This window comes from Populus alba, chromosome 5, assembly GCF_005239225.2.
Source record: "Populus alba chromosome 5, ASM523922v2, whole genome shotgun sequence".
In the NCBI taxonomy this organism is placed as follows: Eukaryota; Viridiplantae; Streptophyta; class Magnoliopsida; order Malpighiales; family Salicaceae; genus Populus; species Populus alba.
The window spans coordinates 3,929,721-3,946,607 of record NC_133288.1 but is presented as its reverse complement, the minus strand read 5'-3'; the positions used below and the strand labels follow the sequence as shown (position 1 = coordinate 3,946,607).

Below are 16,887 nucleotides of genomic sequence, written 5' to 3'. Positions count from 1 at the left end.
AGCACCTAAAGTCAAAATAAGAACACAATATTAAGAATTGAAACCAAAATAAAAGAATATTTGTTTTTGAGAATTTTATTGTTTAAACTAATTTTAATATATCTTATACTTGAGTAAGTAACAGGCGTCGATACAGGTGGGTGACACCTAAAACAAGGCTGGGCTGAAATATTTCATCGCCCCGAGTCAAGCCCCACTAATTGTTTACTGGTGGTGACGTAATCAAGTTGAGAGCCAACCCAACTGAGTGAAACGCGTAGCGCAACGGAACTAGATATCCCACATCGTCTGGTTAGAAAACACATGAATATTTAAGGGCCAAGCGGAGAAAGTAAATGTCCCTTCGGGGACATCCGATAAAATTGGAACGATACAGAGAAGATTAGCATGGCCCCTGCGCAAGGATGACACGCACAAATCGAGAAATGGTCCAAATTTATTTTGTAATCTCCGCTCCTTTGCTCTCTCGCTGGCTTTCTTTCTCATCGTCTTTTTTTATGTCAGGTGGGTGTGGAGACGGAAGTAACAGTGGCGAGAGGGTAGCCAAAGAAGAGAGCTTTCAAGAAGTCCAGTTCAGAGGCGCTGATTTAGATGCTCTCCTTGAAGAAGTTCAGTTCTCATGTTTTTATTTTTGTTGATAAAATTTGTTTAGGGTTTTGGGTTTATTGCAATGATAGGTTTCAGAGAGGTTTGAAGAGGAAGCCAATGGCATTGATCAAGAAATTGCGTAAAGCTGTAAGGTAATTTCTTATCTTCTATATCTCTCTGTTTTTGTTTATGACTTCATAAGATAGCAAATCACACTGCAATATGGTATTGAGTAGTGAATTGACATTGTGGGATGTATTTTCTTTTCTTTTTCTCTTCACTCTTTGTCTCTTGTTTGTGTTTATAAAGTTTGATCTGCAATTGCAATCATGGTGCTCGAGATTTGGATTTGCTGCTGCTGGTGATTTTTTTATTTTCTTTTGTATGTTTACGCTTTTCGTATCATGTGGCTTGAAAATCGTGGCTAGTACATGACATAGAATGGATATGGCGGTAAGGCTGCAGTTGTGACAAAAAAATGAAATAAAAATAAATAAATCAGCTGGTAACGTTCTGGACCATCAATCACTGGTTAATTTGCTAGAATCAGTTAGATAGAATTTTGAGGAAATTATGCTTTTCTTTCATGATGGTTTCTCTCAGCTATAAATGTTCGATAACATGAGAAAACAATTTCATCCTAAAGAATGATGCATTGCCGGATAATTAAAAGCTTTTAAGAACTTTGAAAACTTAAAGAAGAAGCTCTTGGGTCTATAGCAGAAAGGTTGGTTTATTCAATAGAAGTTAGAAACGATATGTTTAGCTACTAATTGAATAGAGTTCTGATGACTGCCTCTGTGGTGTAACTTCTGCAAAAGTTATTTTGGGTGCAAGTTTCAGTGTGCATGTTGTGTGTGCATGTTTCCATGCCCTTTCATGCTTGCAAGCATGTATGTGCAGGCCACTGGATTTTCAATTTACGTTGATAAAGCTGTACAAAATAAGTGATTGATAAAGATTGCTGCAATCGGGACTTGTTTGTGATAAATGCATCAAACTGTGACCATTTAGAAAAGAGAGATTCTAAAGCTGGCCCCTAAATCAAGTTGCCTTACAAGAAAAATTTAAATTTCTGGTTAAACCCTCATCGTATGGTATATTTTGAGTATATTCTGTGATCTACTCTGTTTTTTGGTGGCATGGAACAGAAAAGGGAGACCCCAGATTGTGGGAAGCCAGAGAGCCCTTGAGGACTCATCTTAGAAATATGATCACTGTGCCCGGGATGAGTTGCGATTATCTTGCTGGGTTCTCAGTTTCTTACAAGCCTGTTATGCATGGAAGACCTGGAAACACACCTCCAGATTCATTCCTCTCAAGTGAAATGGGACATTTAATTCGGGTGGCTGTGGATTTTTCTGCACCTTTTTTCTTTCTCTAGTTAGTTTTTCGATGAATTGTTGTTGTGAACCTGTGATGATTATCAGTGAAAGCTATGCGATTGCATTTGAGATCTTATTATCAGTGAAAGCTGTTACAAATACAATTAAGATATAATTCACTTTGTTCGCTGCTCTTACTAATTATTGCTTTTTGTATGATTTTTTTTTTTATATAGTGTATTTAATAAGGGCTCAGAAGTTTACTTTTCTTAAACTCTTGTTTTATCCTATTTGCATAAAGCGTATGATATTATATTTGGATAATTATGTTTTTGAATGAGTTAGCATTGACACACACACGTGCGCGTGGGCGAGTGTAGATAGGCTTCAAGAGAATAAAATCATTTAAAAAAATCATCAAAGAAACAAGGTTAATGAAGTTCAAGAACTACAAACATGATGCAATAACATTTCAATTTTATTCTTCAACATGATGTGTTGATTGAAAAATAAATTTTATAATTTATTATAATTTATTTTATATAGAATTATCATAATCTTATAACCCGAGTTACAGATTTAAAAAATTACCCGTGATCGATTTAATATATTGTTATCTTAATATTTTTTTTAAAAGATATTGTCTTGATTTTTTTTAAGTTGGATTATAATTTTACCGGTTATTTAGAATGTTTTTGGGTCCGTTGAGTCAATCGAGTCAATTCTCATATAATTTTAAATCTTTTTTCATTAGAAAAATGTTAGATATTGACTTATAGCGTAACGCAAGTCAACGATCTAATGAATATCTATAAATTATTATTTCATTATTATTTTAGAATAAAAAAAATAGAAACAAAGAGAATAAAAAAGATATAATTCTGTTTTGAAAGCATAAGAACTTGATTAAGAACTGTTGTAAAAACATATTTTATTTTATATTTTTATATATGTTTTTCTAACTAAACATGTTACTGTTTTTTTATTCTGAATCAATAAATAAACACTATCTATGATATTGCCTAGGTAGAAATATATAACTAAAATTAAGTAAATGTTTTTCATAAACTACCTTCAATTTTGAAGCTAATAAATTTTATTATTTTTTATTTCCATGTTATCCGTTTTCAAAATAAATCATATATAGAAATAATAAGACCTAAAGTTAAGATAATAACACAATATTAAGAATTGAGACCAAATTTAAAGAATATATGTTATGAACATAAAAAAAAATTGTTTAAACTAATTTTAATATAATTTAAACTTAATTAAATAAATTTTAATTTTTTTATTAAACTAGTTTGGGCTCAAATAGCTCATTCCCCCAAGTCAAGGCTCATTAACTGGTTACTGCTGGTGACGTAATCAAGTTGAGGCCAACCCAACTTAGCGAAACGCGTAGTCGCAACGGGACTAGATATCCCACATCGTCTGGTTTGAGAGCACTTGAAGTATTTAACTAGGTAAAGAAGAGACTTAAGAACTGTCCCTTCGGGGACATCCGATAAAATTGGAACGATACAGAGAAGATTAGCATGGCCCCTGCGCAAGGATGACACGCACAAATCGAGAAATGGTCCAAATTTTTTTTCTAATCTCTGCTCCTTTGCTCTCGCATGCTTATTCAATGGCCTCCTTTCTCATCTGGTTATATTTTTTTTTTTGGTGTTTATCATGTCATGTGGGTGTGGAGACGGAAATAGCAGTGGCAGTAGGGTAGCCAAAGAAGGTAGCTTTCCAGAAGTTCAGTTTCAGGGGCGATGATTTAGATGCTCTCCTTGATATGTCAGACGATGTACTTGTCAAGCTCTTTCCCGCCATAGCATGCTGCAGGTAATAAGATTTTGGGATTATAAAGTGGAGAAATTTTAGATGGGTTGTTAGCTCTCATGCTTTTATTTCCGTTATTTGTAATTTGTTTAGGGTTTTGGGTTTATTGCAACGACAGGTTTCATAGAGGTCTGAAGAGCAAGCCAATGGCATCGATCAAGAAATTGCGTAAAGCTGAAAGATAATTTCTTTTCTTCTACATCTCTCTGTATTTGTTTATGACTTCATAAGATAGCAATTAACACTGTGCAATTTGGTATTGAGTAGTGTTACCATGTGTTCATTTCACGTTATGGGATGTGTTTTCTTTTCTTTATCTCTTCACTCTGTCTCTTGTTTGTGTTTATCAAGATCGATCTGCAATTGCGGTTTCTCTCAGCTATAAATGTTTGATGACATGAGAAAACAAGCATTTATCTTGGTTTTCTGCTTTAGAAAATTCATGGTGTTATTGGCTTTTTGCTGTTGATTATATTACTTAGGAGTCAGCACCATGATAGTCATTCAATCACATATATTCCCTGTATGGGGTACAAGAGAAATAGGTTCATATTTTTTTCCTACTCATTTTCAATTTCATCCTAAAGAATGCATTGCCGGTTAATTAAAAGCTTTTAAGAACTTTGAAAACTTAACGAAGTTATCGAAAAAGAAGCTCTTGATTTTATAACAGAAAGGTTGGTTTATTCAATAGAAGTTAGAAACGATATGTGTAGCTACTAATTGAATAGAGTTCTGATGACTTCCTCTGTGGTATAACTTTCAGTGTACATGTAGTGTGTGGATGTTTCCATGCCCTTTCATGCTTGCAAGCATGTATATGCAGGCCACTGAATTTTCAATTTATTTTGATAAAGCTGTACAAAATAAGTGATTGATAAAGATTGCTGCATTGGGGACTTGTTTGTGATAGATGCATCAAACTGTGACCATTTAGAAAAGAGAGATTCTAAAGCTGGCGTCGAAAACAAGTTGCCTTACAAGAATATTTTAAATTTCCGGTTAAACCCTCATGGTATGGTATATTTTGAGTATAGACTGGTGTCTACTCTGTTCTTTGGTGGCTTGGAACAGAAAAGGGAGGCTCCAGATGGTGAGAAGCCAGAGCCCTTGAGGACTCGTCTTATTTTCAAACTATATTTGCAAGAAAGATAAGTTCCTTAAGTAATAACACTTTGCCCTATATTATGGAGTGTGAGTGCTTTTATTGTGGTCTTTATAGTTTAGGTATGGCTTTGCCCTTTATTATGTTGGAAAGCTTAGTTGTTTTGGGTTTCGCCCTTCATAACATAGCAATTCACACAGTGAGCTCATATTTCTTGCAATGTTTTTCGGAATCTTTATTAACTCATATATAGGCATGTTGTAAATATTTTATTGTTGCAAATTTATGATTATCACTTTCATAAATGCTCCATCTCTTCTGAGCAGTTGCTTTAATTAGGGTTCAGGTAGTCATCTGATCAAATGCATGTATTGTGCTCTGAAGCTCCCTTCTAATGGTTTTGGATACCACTCCTTGCCTGTTCATGGATGTATTGTCCCTCAAAAGTTGGAGGGAGAGCATCTATACTGCAAACACATGGCACATATTCAGTTTTCACAGCCAAGCAAAAAATCATGGCTGGTGATAAGCATTGATTCTGCTAAACACAAGATGACTTGAAGAGTGCCATATACAGATCAAAAAACACTGCAGAAGGTTCATACGATCAGCTCCATTTTGGTATATGTTTTTATGTGGATGAACAAATTGCCTCATAAGTTTTTTCAATGAGGCAATGGTCAAATGAATATTGCTCTCAAATATTATTTAAAAATATCTTATATATGAACAAATTATTTGTATGGCTAGAAAATATAACTAAAATAAGGTTAAACATTTTTCGTAAACAACCTTCTAATTTCATCCTAATTTATAAAATAGGAGCAATATTGTAGACCTTCCATGACCAAGAATAGATATTTTCAAGAAATAGAAAAGGACAGCTCATGCATTGTCCCAAATTATGTTTCCTGTCATTCAAAACAGTAACACCGAAAGAAAATATAATAAAATATTGAGAATTAAGATCAAAATAAAATAATATCTATTATGAACAAGGAAATTTTTTATTATTTAAACATTTTTTAATATATTTATTTTATATTTATACTTTTATCTCTAAGTAAATATATTATTTATTATCTTCATTATTTCATCGCCCCAAGTCAAGCCCCATCAATTGGTTACTGGCGGTGACGTAATCAAGTTGAGGGCCAACCCGACTGAGCGAAACGCGTAGTCGCAACTGGACTAGCTATCCCACATCGTCTGGTTAGAGAACACATGAAATATTTAAGTAGGCGATGCAGAGACTTAAGAATTGTCCCTTCGGGGACATCCGATAAAATTGGAACGATACAGAGAAGATTAGCATGGCCCCTGCGCAAGGATGACACGCACAAATCGAGAAATGGTCCAAATTTTTTTTCTAATCTCTGCTCCTTTGCTTCCTTTCTCATCATCTTTTTTTTTTTTTTTTTTAATGTCTGGTGAGTGTGGAGACGGAAGTAACATTGGCGAGAGGGTAGCCAAAGAAGAGAGCTTTCAAGAAGTCCAGTTTCAGTGGCGCTGATTTAGATGCTCTCCTTGACATGTCCACCGATGTACTTGTCAATCTCTTTCCCGCCAGAGCGTGCTGCAGGTAATTAATAAGATTTTGGGATTAGAAAGTTCAGAAATTTTAGATGGGCTGCTATTTCTCATGCTTTTATTCCCGTTTATTTTAATTTGTTCAGGGTTTTGGGTTTATTGCAACGACAGGTTTCAAAGAGGTGTGAAGAGGAAGCCAATGGCATCGATCAAGAAATTGCGTGAAGCTGTAAGGTGATTTCTTTTCTTCTATATCTCTCTGTAGTTGTTGATGACTTAATAAGATAGCAATTCACACTGTGCAATTTGGTATTGAGTAGTGTTATCATGTGTTCATTTCACATTATGGGATGTGTTTTCTTTTCTTTATCTCTTCACTCTTTGTCTCTTGTTTGTGTTTATCAAGTTTGCTCTGCAATTGCAATCATGTTGCTCGAGATTTGGATTTGTGACTGATTGATGATGTGATAAATTTTCCGCTGCTGGTGATTTTTGTTCTTCTTGTATATGTTTACGCTTTCGTATCACGTGGCTTGAAAATTGTGGCTAGTGCATGACACATAGAGTGGACCAAGTGAAGTATGGTGGCAAGGCTGCAGTTGTGACCAAAGATAAACCAAAATAAATAATGTTCGTGGACCATCAATCGTTGGTTAATTTGATAGAATCAGTTAGATAGGATTTAGAGGAAATTATGCTTTGCTTTCTTGATGGTTTCTCTCAGCTTTAAATGTTTGATGACATGAGAACACAAGCATTTATCTTGGTTTTCTGCTTGAGAAAATTCATGGTGTTATTGGCTGTTTTCTGTTTACTATGTTGCTTAAGAGTCAGCTCCATGATAGTCATTCAATCACATATATTCCCTTTATGGGTACAAGAGAAATAGTTTAATATTTTTTTTTCTTACTAATTTTCAATTTCATACTAATCAATGCATTGCCGGATATTTAAAAGCTTTTAAGAACTTTGAAAACTTAACGAAGTTATGAAGAAGAAGCTCTTGATTTTATAACAGGAAGGTTGGTTTATTCAATAGAAGTTAGAAACGATATGTATACCTATTAATTGAATAGAGTTCTGATGACTGCCTCTGTGGTTTAACTTCTGCAAAAGTTATTTCGTGTGCAAGTTTCTGTGTGCCTGTTTCCATGCCCTTTCATGCTTGCAAGCATGTATGTGCAGGGCATTGAATTTTCAATTTACGTTGATAAAGCTGTACAAAATAAGTGATTGATAAAGATTTCTGCATTCGGGACTTGTTTGTGATAAATGCATCAAACTGTGGCCATTTAGAAAAGAGAGATTCTAAAGCTGGCTCCCTAATCAAGTTGCCTTACAAGAAAATTTTAAATTTCAGGTTAAACCCTCATGGTATGGTATATTTTGAGTATATTCTGTGGTCTACTCAGTTTTTTGGTGGCTAGGAACAGAAAAGGGAGGCCCCAGATGGTGAGAAGCCAGAGAGAGCCCTTGAGGACTCATCTTAGAAATATGATCATTGTGCTCGAGATGAGTTGCCATTATCTTGCTGGGTTCCCAGTTTCTTACAAGCCCGTTATGCATGGAAGACCTGGACACACACTTCCAGATTCATTCCTCTCAAGTGAAATGGGACATTTAATTTGGGTGGCTGTGGATTTTCTGCGCCTTTTTTCTTTCTCTAATTAGTTTTTCGATGAATTGTTTTTGTGAACCTGTGTTGATTACATTAGGCATATCCAGAGAAGATAAGAGATTGCATTGGAGATCTTATTATCAGTGAAAGCTGTTGCATGCAGATTTTAATGTCACTTTGTTCGCTTCTCTTACTACTTGTTTTTTGTTTGCTTTCTTTTTTATAGTGTATTTAATAAGAGATCAAAAGTTAACTTGTCTTGAACTCTTTTTTTATCCTATTTGCATAACGTTTATGATATTCTATTCGGATAGTTATGTTTTTTGAATGATTTAACAAATATATATATATATATATATATATATATATATATATATAGAGAGAGAGAGAGAGAGAGAGAGAGAGAGAGAGAGAGAGACACGCACCCATATGTGGATATGCGTTAGCAGAATAATTATGGAAATCATCAAAGAAGCAAGATATGGATACATGAAGTTAAAGAACAAGCTATGAAATAATAGTTTTTGATCTCAGGATCAAGATAATAAGAGCTTGTCAAAACACACTTTTCAACTTTGTAGTTAGCTTGATTTGTTGTTTTGGTCCCATTTAATTATTATTTTTAATTTTATTTTTTAATATTGAATTTGTTTTGATTTATTTTAAATGGAATTATTATGATTTCATATCGGGATTGTAAATTTAAAAAATTAATCAAGATGGATGAAATATACTTTCATCTCAATAACTTATTAAAAAAATATTGTCTTGAATGTTTTTAAATTATATAATATTATTATTAATTATTGGATTAACTCCCATGTAACTTAAACTAGTTTTCCACTAAAAAAAGGTTAGATGAGCTTAATATTTCTTTTTTACTTTAATTGTTTTTTTATCATGCCAGCAGCGGATTGCTGGACACCGATAGAAATGGAAACAAGGACAAAAAAATCTATTTCTCTTTACTTTTTATTTTAAAAATATATTTATTTTATATTTTCATTTTATTTTTTTAACTATATATATATATATATATATAAACAATTACAAAACACTATTTCAGATATTTGCATAGCTAAAAAATATAACTAAGATTAGGTAAATGTTTTTCACAAACAACCTTCAACTTTGAAGCTAATAAAATCTTAATATTTTTTATTTTGATGTGTTACTTTTTCAAAATAAATCATATATAGAAATAATAAGACCTAAAGTTAAGATATAACACAATATTAAGAATCGAGACCAAAATTAAAGAATATATGTTATGAACATCGAAAAAGTTATAGTTTAAACTCATTTTATTATAATTTAAACTTAATTAAGTAAATTTTAATTTTTTGTTAAACGGGTAGTGACTGTGCCTTTTAGCAAAAGGCATAGATACTGCTGGGGGACACCTACAACTACGTTGGGCTCAAATATTTCATTCCCTCACTAATTGGTTACTGCTGGTGACGTAATCAAGTTGAGGGCCAACCCGACTGAGCGAAACGCGTAGTCGCAACTGGACTAGCTATCCCACATCGTCTGGTTAGAGAACACATGAAATATTTAAGCAGGCGATGCAGAGACTTAAGAATTGTCCCTTCGGGGACATCCGATAAAATTGGAACGATACAGAGAAGATTAGCATGGCCCCTGCGCAAGGATGACACGCACAAATCGAGAAATGGTCCAAATTTTTTTTCTAATCTCCGCTCCTTTTCTCTCGCTTGCTTCCTTCCTCATCTGGGTTATATTTTTTTGAGGAAATTTTGAATATAGTTTGTGGTCTACTCAGTTTTTGGGTGGCTTGGAACAGAAAGGGGAGGCCCCAGATGGTGAGAAACCAGAGCCCTTGAGGACTCATCTTAGAAATATGATCATTGTGCCCGAGATGATTGGCCATTATCTTGCTGAGTTCTCAATGGCCCGTTATGCATGGAAGACCTGGACACACACTTCCAGATTCATTCCTCTCTAGTTAAATGGGGCCTTTACTTTGGGTGGATGTGGATTTTTCTGCACCTTTTTTCTTTCTCTAATTAGGTTTTTGATGAATTGTGCTTGTGAACTTGTTATGATTACATAAGCATATCCAGGGAAGCTATGCGATTGCATTAGAAATTATATTAGTAGTGAAAGCTGTTTCAAATTACTCTTTTCAAACTCTCGTATTTTAATCAAGTGTTTGGAAACAATGGTGATTTTAAAAGACTGGTCAGGACAATGGCCAAACAAGTTCGGTTTCCATGATGATAATGGTGGTGGCAGTTATGGTTGTTGTGGTGGCAGTTATGGTTGTGGTTGGTGGCCGTGGAGTGTGGTGATAGCTGTGGTTTATTCGATGAATATTACTTCTCAGTAATGTTTTTTTTTTTTTTTTTAAAAAAATAAAATTATATTATTAGATTGAAAAATATTATTTATTTATTACTGTTTGTTATTTATTTATTGCTGTGAAACAAACACAAATGTACGTGGCCAAAATTGCCAGGGTTTAGCACGGTTTAAAGGAAAAGTTGCTGCCATTGCTCTAGGGCCTAGGCTTTGATGGCTTGCTTTCTCTACTTTCGACTCCGTTTGAAAGCTGCCACTTTAGGACTTGCTGTGCAAAACATTCTTTCTGACAAAGATTTAGTGATGCTCCTTGTGACTTGTGTTTCTGGGCTGGTTTCCTTCACAGAAGAGGGAGCTGCTCGTGTGAACTTAAGCGAGAAATAGATAGCTAACTCAATTATGGTGCCTAAAGTTTGAATATGAAGATTCCACAAGTTATTTTACTTGTATTTCTCCTCCATGAGGAATTTGGCGATGGTATACTGATCAGATTATAGGATATGACATTCCCTAACTACTATGAATTCTTCTGCGTGCATCTGATAGGTTGCTCAACGTCTGTCGTGATGAATAAGCTTAAAGCAGCTCAGAAAGGTTTACACGTTGCTTGAGACCATAAAGCTCCCCAAGTTGCCATGAAAATGATGGCAGTCAGGGTATGGATAAGCAGGCGACCTGTTTAAAGCTGTGCTTGATACCAGGAAACCAAGGAAAAGCTTTCAACATGCCACACTGTTGTTAAACAGGTGAATAGGATCCCTGGTTTTCTCTTTATTTCACTGTAAAGTCAGGAGCAACTCTTCTTTTTATTTCTCTGTAGATGTCGAGGGAATGCTTGTCAGTTGTCACAGATAAAACAGCATGTATTAAGTTAATTACTTTATAAAAAGCGCCGAAAAACGCTGACATATAAAGATCACCATGCCAATAATGTAAGCCAAAATTATACTCGCAAAACATCCTGTCGTGTTTTGATACAAGAAATAGAAGAAAACCTGGCACAGAAACGAACTTAGATTTGCAAATGGAATGATAAAAAAGAAAACTCGGATTTTGAAGGAAGTACAAGTTTACAATTTGTAATCCCTATTCTATATAAGAGCAGTTCAAACCAGGCTAACCCTAAAGCTAAATACTTAAAAACCCTGTCAATGAATGACGATCTGTTCCATCATATCCCATCTCAGGTCTGAACAACATATTATATACAGTAGTAATTCACAAAGAAACTCCGAAGGGTTCTGGTTGGATTTCAACCATTGGAAGTCGAGTTCTTGAAGTGAGATCAAATGAAGAGATCAACTATGTTTCATGTATGCGCAGACTGCGATGAGATCAACCTAGAATGGTTATGGTCACCTTCATAGGTTACAATCAGCATTGAAGGTTCTTCCAGGCATCTCTCAACGTGCTTCCTCGCTGGGCAACCTCTCAGACTGCTACATTTATAGTATCCCCTGCATTACAAATATTTTTGAATAAACCAGGTAAACATGCTCATCTAAACAATTCAGACTTTAGCAGTATACACTGACAATTTCTGATTGCTAACCAAGGTAAATGTAAGTGATGCAAAACATTCACATTTTTTTAATAGTATAAACTATATGATACTTATTCTGCAATTAATCAGCTACCTAAAAGACAGCAATCTTAGGAAGTTATTTATCGGCTGGTTTTTCCAGAGCACAGAGTGGTGCCGGATAACGTTGGCAAGTGAAAGTGAAAAAAATCCTCCGACTCGTAGGAATGTAAATTGTTATCACATCAAAACAAAGGAAAACTAAGACAATCTAACATAATGATCAACCGCAGATCATAAAGCTAAACAAAGAGGAGGATATTAGAGTGAAGCTTAAATCAGATATACCTAGGATGTGGAGAGCCCTTAATTGGCTTTTGTCCATACTTCCTCCATGAATACTCATCAGGAGGAATGTCTGCCACCTTGTTGCTAATTGCAGGAACTTTAATGGATCTCTTCACCCTCAGTTTTCTAAAGACAAAGAAAGGTGATTACAATCAAAATCAACAAAAAAATCAAACATAGAATATAACATGGGGGTTTTGATCTTACCTCCTCTTTGAGCAATGACATTTACCACCACTAGCACATTTCGCATTCCCATCTTCTCCTTTACCAGAGCACTTCCTCCTTGTTTGTTGTGAGATGTGATCAGATGAGTGAGGCATGCCAATCAAATGGAATGAATCTCCATCAAAATTAGACACAGTACCATCCATGCTCAGAGATGAAATGAATGATCTTGTTGACGACATGGTTGGTGCGCAAGTAGACCCATCAAACTTAAGGTTTATCCCACTATTACTCCTAGAATACACCCTATCAACCTGATACTTCATTTGCTGCTGCTGCTGCTGTTGCTGAAAGTGCACCCTCTGTATCTGCTGGTGTTGGAGAAACTGAAAGTTTGGTGGTGGTTTTGTTTGTGCAATTTGTAGAGGAGGCCTGGTGTTTGAGTTCAATTCAAGTACTGGGTTTTCAAGAAACATTTTCTGGGTAATTTGCACAGGAAGTTTAGACTTAGCATCCATGTCACTAAGTGGGGTTTCGAGAAAATTTGGAGGCACCATCTGGAGAGGTTTTGGTGCTAAAATTGTTTGGCAATTAGGACTATCTAGGAAGATGTTTTGAGGCAAAGATGATCTAAACTTCTTCAACTTCCTTACCCTTCCATGACCTAAACCAGTGCTCAAAAGAGATATAACTCTCTTGAACTTAAACACAGTCTCTCGAGTTTCCACCATTAAGTTCCTACTCTGAACTTGATCCTTTGGCTGACACAAAAGGCCAATAACTCTATTGCAGCTCTCGATAGCTGCCTTGTGTGCCTCCTCAACCTCCTCCATACTAACTCGAACTCAAAGAACCAAGATTTATCTGTCAAAACCTCTTAAACCCAAGTTCATCACTTAGCTAAAACAATCACCACAACACAAAATGGCACATACCCAAATAATGAGGTATTGCCAACAAACAAAAGCTCAATACTTTTGCACCATTAAAAAGTTGCTCAAAACACAAGCAACTTGAAGACCAAAGCATCATCGGAGGTACCCGGATTAAAATTAAAACTAGCCATTCTAATTTTGGCTAATTCTGGGCAGGAACCATGGTTATTCAGAAAAAAAAAAAAAACAGGCAACAGCTTCAAAAACAAAAAGAAGAAGATCAAACCTTGTCAAATTTGATATGTGATAGTGTCATTATAGCTTAAAGCCATGTTGATGGTGGTGTGAAAGTGAAGACACTTGAAGTCTCTTTCGTTAAAATGACCCAAAAGAAAACAAAGTCTCTCTTTAACTCGAAAACAACTACTGACTGCTACATAAATAAATCAAAAGAAGGAAAAGGAAAAGAATCTAACAAAGGGAGAGGAGAACAGAACTGTTCAGCGGCAGAGCTCAACATAGAAACAGAAAAAATGAAACTCGCGTCCCTGTCAAAGATCCTAAGCGGGTTCCACTCCAAAAAAACAGTCATTCTTTTTTACTAGATTTTAACTTAGATTCCAAATTTCCAAGAGAATAACAAGTTAGTCCTTTTTCTTCAAGAAATTCCATTTTTAATTCCAACATTTTTAAGAACAATTGTAATCCAGGCCCTCTGTTGGTTTCTTTTTCTAATATTCTAAGCTTTTTATTCAGATATTAATTGATAAACTGATACATCATTAATGATTTGAAGGTTAAGGGATTGGTTTGTGATTTTATAACTCAAGGAGACTTTTTTATCAATTGTTAAACATATAGGGACTAAGATATAATTTCCTCTTCCTTTTGTTTTCTTCTCTCAACTTTATTTTATTTCTTTAATAATAGAAATTTAACTTCTTTTCTACTTTGAAATTATTGTTATTATTATTTTTTGGTTCTGCAATTCATAGGAATAACCTTTTCTTTTTGTCAAAATGTCTGCCAAAGGTGGGCCCAGAAGTCCACTGTGGACAGTGGATACATGCATCCCAAGATAGCCGTTGGAAGATAGACGTCCAGGATTGTGACACGTGGATATACAGGTGACACTTGTCCCGAGAATTTTGATGGGTGCAGCCCTTTTGCTGTCTGAAAACCGGTGAGGTTAAGAGAAAAAAAAGAAGAAAAAAGGGTTCGGGGTTTGTGGTGGGGCCCATGTCAGGACAAAGTTGACCTCAACAGAGATTCTCTCCGCTCAGCTGAGCCTGAGGCCATGGATGATTGGTGCAAGGAAATGAACATCTCCATTCTCTCCACTATGGATAATGGCTGGTTAATGATTAGTCTTTTTGATGTATCATAATTTATCAAACGAAAAGGACTATTTTGGATAAAAAAAAAGATAGATATTTCCATTTCTTGGTTTTTAATCAGAAATTCACCCCACATTTTATATATATATATATATATATATGGAAATTGTAGAATCAATTATTGTTGTAAGATCCTCTAAAGTTGCCTTGATTCATAGGTTTTTAATACGGGTTGAGGTATGAATTGACAGGTTAATTTAAACTATATTTTATTTTTTTTATTAAATGATATTGTTTTAATAAAAAAATTAAAAAAAAATCATAAGTTTTGAGTTGATAAATTATTAAGCTCGGGATGGTTTTATAATTGTTATTATAATTGTGCTTGTGTTTTATTTTTAGGTGGTTTCTTTGACTCTAGGTGTGCAAATATTCAAATAAACTTGAATTCTCAAATTGAAGTTGTTTTGGTTAGTTAGAATATGATGTTAATTTTGAAAAAAAAAATTCATTTTGCTTTACAACTTAAAATCCGATTGTTGTTGTCGTCTATTTTAGTTTTTGAAGGTCAAATAATTTTTAGATAAGTTTTTATATAAGATATTATATTCTTTTTTTAAAGAAAAAAATTGAGTTTTAGATAAGTCATTCATATCTATACTTTTATATCTACTAAAAAAATTATTTTTAAAAATAAAAAATCTAAAACAGTATTATAGTAAAAGATCCGTTCACCCAACAACACCTCAGGAATATTTCTTCATTTCTCGCAATAATATACTTGGTTATCATGTTACTGGAAATTTATTATTCTTTAACTTAGAAGCTCTACTTAAATAGTTCTAAACTCAAATAAACTATGTGTCCACAATGTCTCTCTCAAGTAATTTAAAAAAAAATAATAAAAACGAAAGACCATTTAGGTTTTAATTAAAAAATAGTTAAAATTTATTAGGAAACTAAAGTTACGGAACAATATAATGATATTTTTGTCTCTCCACAAAAATAAACTTAATACTAGATATTAAGAGTATAAAATCTTTTCACAAAACATAGTTTTATCATAAGATCCATTTGTTATTATTTTATCATAAGATCCATTTGTTATTATTAAATTAACCGTTAATAAATAAGTCCCTTTTTTTTATTGCACAATAAAACGATCAAAACAACCATGGAAGAAAAAAACTTAAACCTAGTATCAACGAATGTTTTTGTATTTTCACAATGGTTGTTTTATTATTAGAATTTTAACCGATGAACAATTTGAAATTTGATCAAATATAAACAATAAATTAAAATGCACTATAAAACTACAAAAATACCTTTAAAAGAACATGAGAGTTGATCCAAGACAAGTACAAAATCTTGAAAGGGTACTATAAATTAGGACGGAATGATAAGATTAGAAATAAATAAAATTTTCATAAAAAGGCTAGGAATAAAAATTAAAAAAAAATAAGGATTAAAATTTAAATTCCAACAATTAAGAGGGCCAAACTATAATTTTAAAGGAAAGAGAAAAAAAAAGACACATTAGAGAAAAACTGAACCACCAACATCAACATGCTCCGCTCCACATACTCCACAATAACGCTTCCAATGACATAGAGAAACATATTTTTGGATGTTGGGAGGTGCCATACATGTCGTCCAATGAGCATGAGCCCCTTCAACACATCAATGAGTGCCCAACACGCACCTGTTTTTATTTAGTCAGATACTAAATTGCCTTTGAGTTTTTCTTATAGGTTTTAGACTCGACATGAGAGTTGATCCAAGACAAGTACAAAATCACAAGTTAAGTGGGTTGACCTGAGTTAATCCAGGTCAACCAAATCTTTTTATTTTATAAAAAAAATAAAAATAATACCATTTTAAAAAATAAAATAAAATAATCAATGAGTTTTGACTGAATTTTTCTTAGGTTAAGTGGGATATGGGTAAATTTTTTGACCGTTTTACACTAGACTAATTCTCCCTCAATTTCTGTTGAAACCCGACCTAACTTAAGCCTTGGATCATGGGTTAACTTGTTAGGTCGAGCCGAGTTTTAAAATAGTAGCTTTTTAGATAGGGTGCTTCCGGTTCAATCACAATCTAGAGTCGCAGGTTTGAGAATTTACACTTGTTGACACTATTTTTTTTTTTCTTCAGATTACATTATTTGAAATTATTCGTTTTGAAAAATAAATTACGTTATTTTCTTTGATTTTCTTTTAATCAGGTTCTCATGATCCAGGTATGAGTTTTAGTCGGGTGACCCAAGTTTTTTTTTAGATAACTTTTTTATCCTTTTTTATTTTGGCCTTC

At 33.9% G+C, this 16,887-nt stretch overlaps 1 protein-coding gene, 4 non-coding genes and 1 pseudogene across 5 annotated transcripts; 5 read left to right on the top strand and 1 right to left on the bottom strand.

Annotated features, from left to right (window-relative positions):
- The first annotated feature begins 337 nt into the window (after window positions 1-337).
- Window positions 338-440, top strand: LOC118051535 (U6 spliceosomal RNA). The gene has a single exon (XR_004688046.1). It is a non-coding gene; the product is annotated as a U6 spliceosomal RNA (small nuclear RNA).
- A 2,961-nt stretch (window positions 441-3,401) lies between these two features.
- Window positions 3,402-3,504, top strand: LOC118051531 (U6 spliceosomal RNA). Its single transcript, XR_004688042.1, has one exon. It is a non-coding gene; the product is annotated as a U6 spliceosomal RNA (small nuclear RNA).
- Window positions 3,499-8,263, top strand: LOC118051488 (small ribosomal subunit protein uS19-like; annotated as a pseudogene).
- On the top strand, window positions 6,115-6,217 carry LOC118051532 (U6 spliceosomal RNA). Its single transcript, XR_004688043.1, has one exon. It is a non-coding gene; the product is annotated as a U6 spliceosomal RNA (small nuclear RNA).
- Window positions 8,264-9,586: 1,323 nt separating the features above from the next.
- LOC118051534 (U6 spliceosomal RNA) lies at window positions 9,587-9,689 on the top strand. The gene has a single exon (XR_004688045.1). It is a non-coding gene; the product is annotated as a U6 spliceosomal RNA (small nuclear RNA).
- A 1,665-nt stretch (window positions 9,690-11,354) lies between these two features.
- Window positions 11,355-13,755, bottom strand: LOC118051489 (probable WRKY transcription factor 74). The gene is made up of 3 exons (XM_035062153.2): window positions 12,402-13,755; window positions 12,195-12,320; window positions 11,355-11,781 (listed from the first exon to the last, which is right to left on the bottom strand). Exons 1-3 carry the CDS (start codon window positions 13,193-13,195, stop codon window positions 11,634-11,636), a joined length of 1,068 nt encoding a protein of 355 aa, XP_034918044.1. The 5' UTR covers window positions 13,196-13,755; the 3' UTR covers window positions 11,355-11,633.
- Window positions 13,756-16,887: the final 3,132 nt, after the last annotated feature.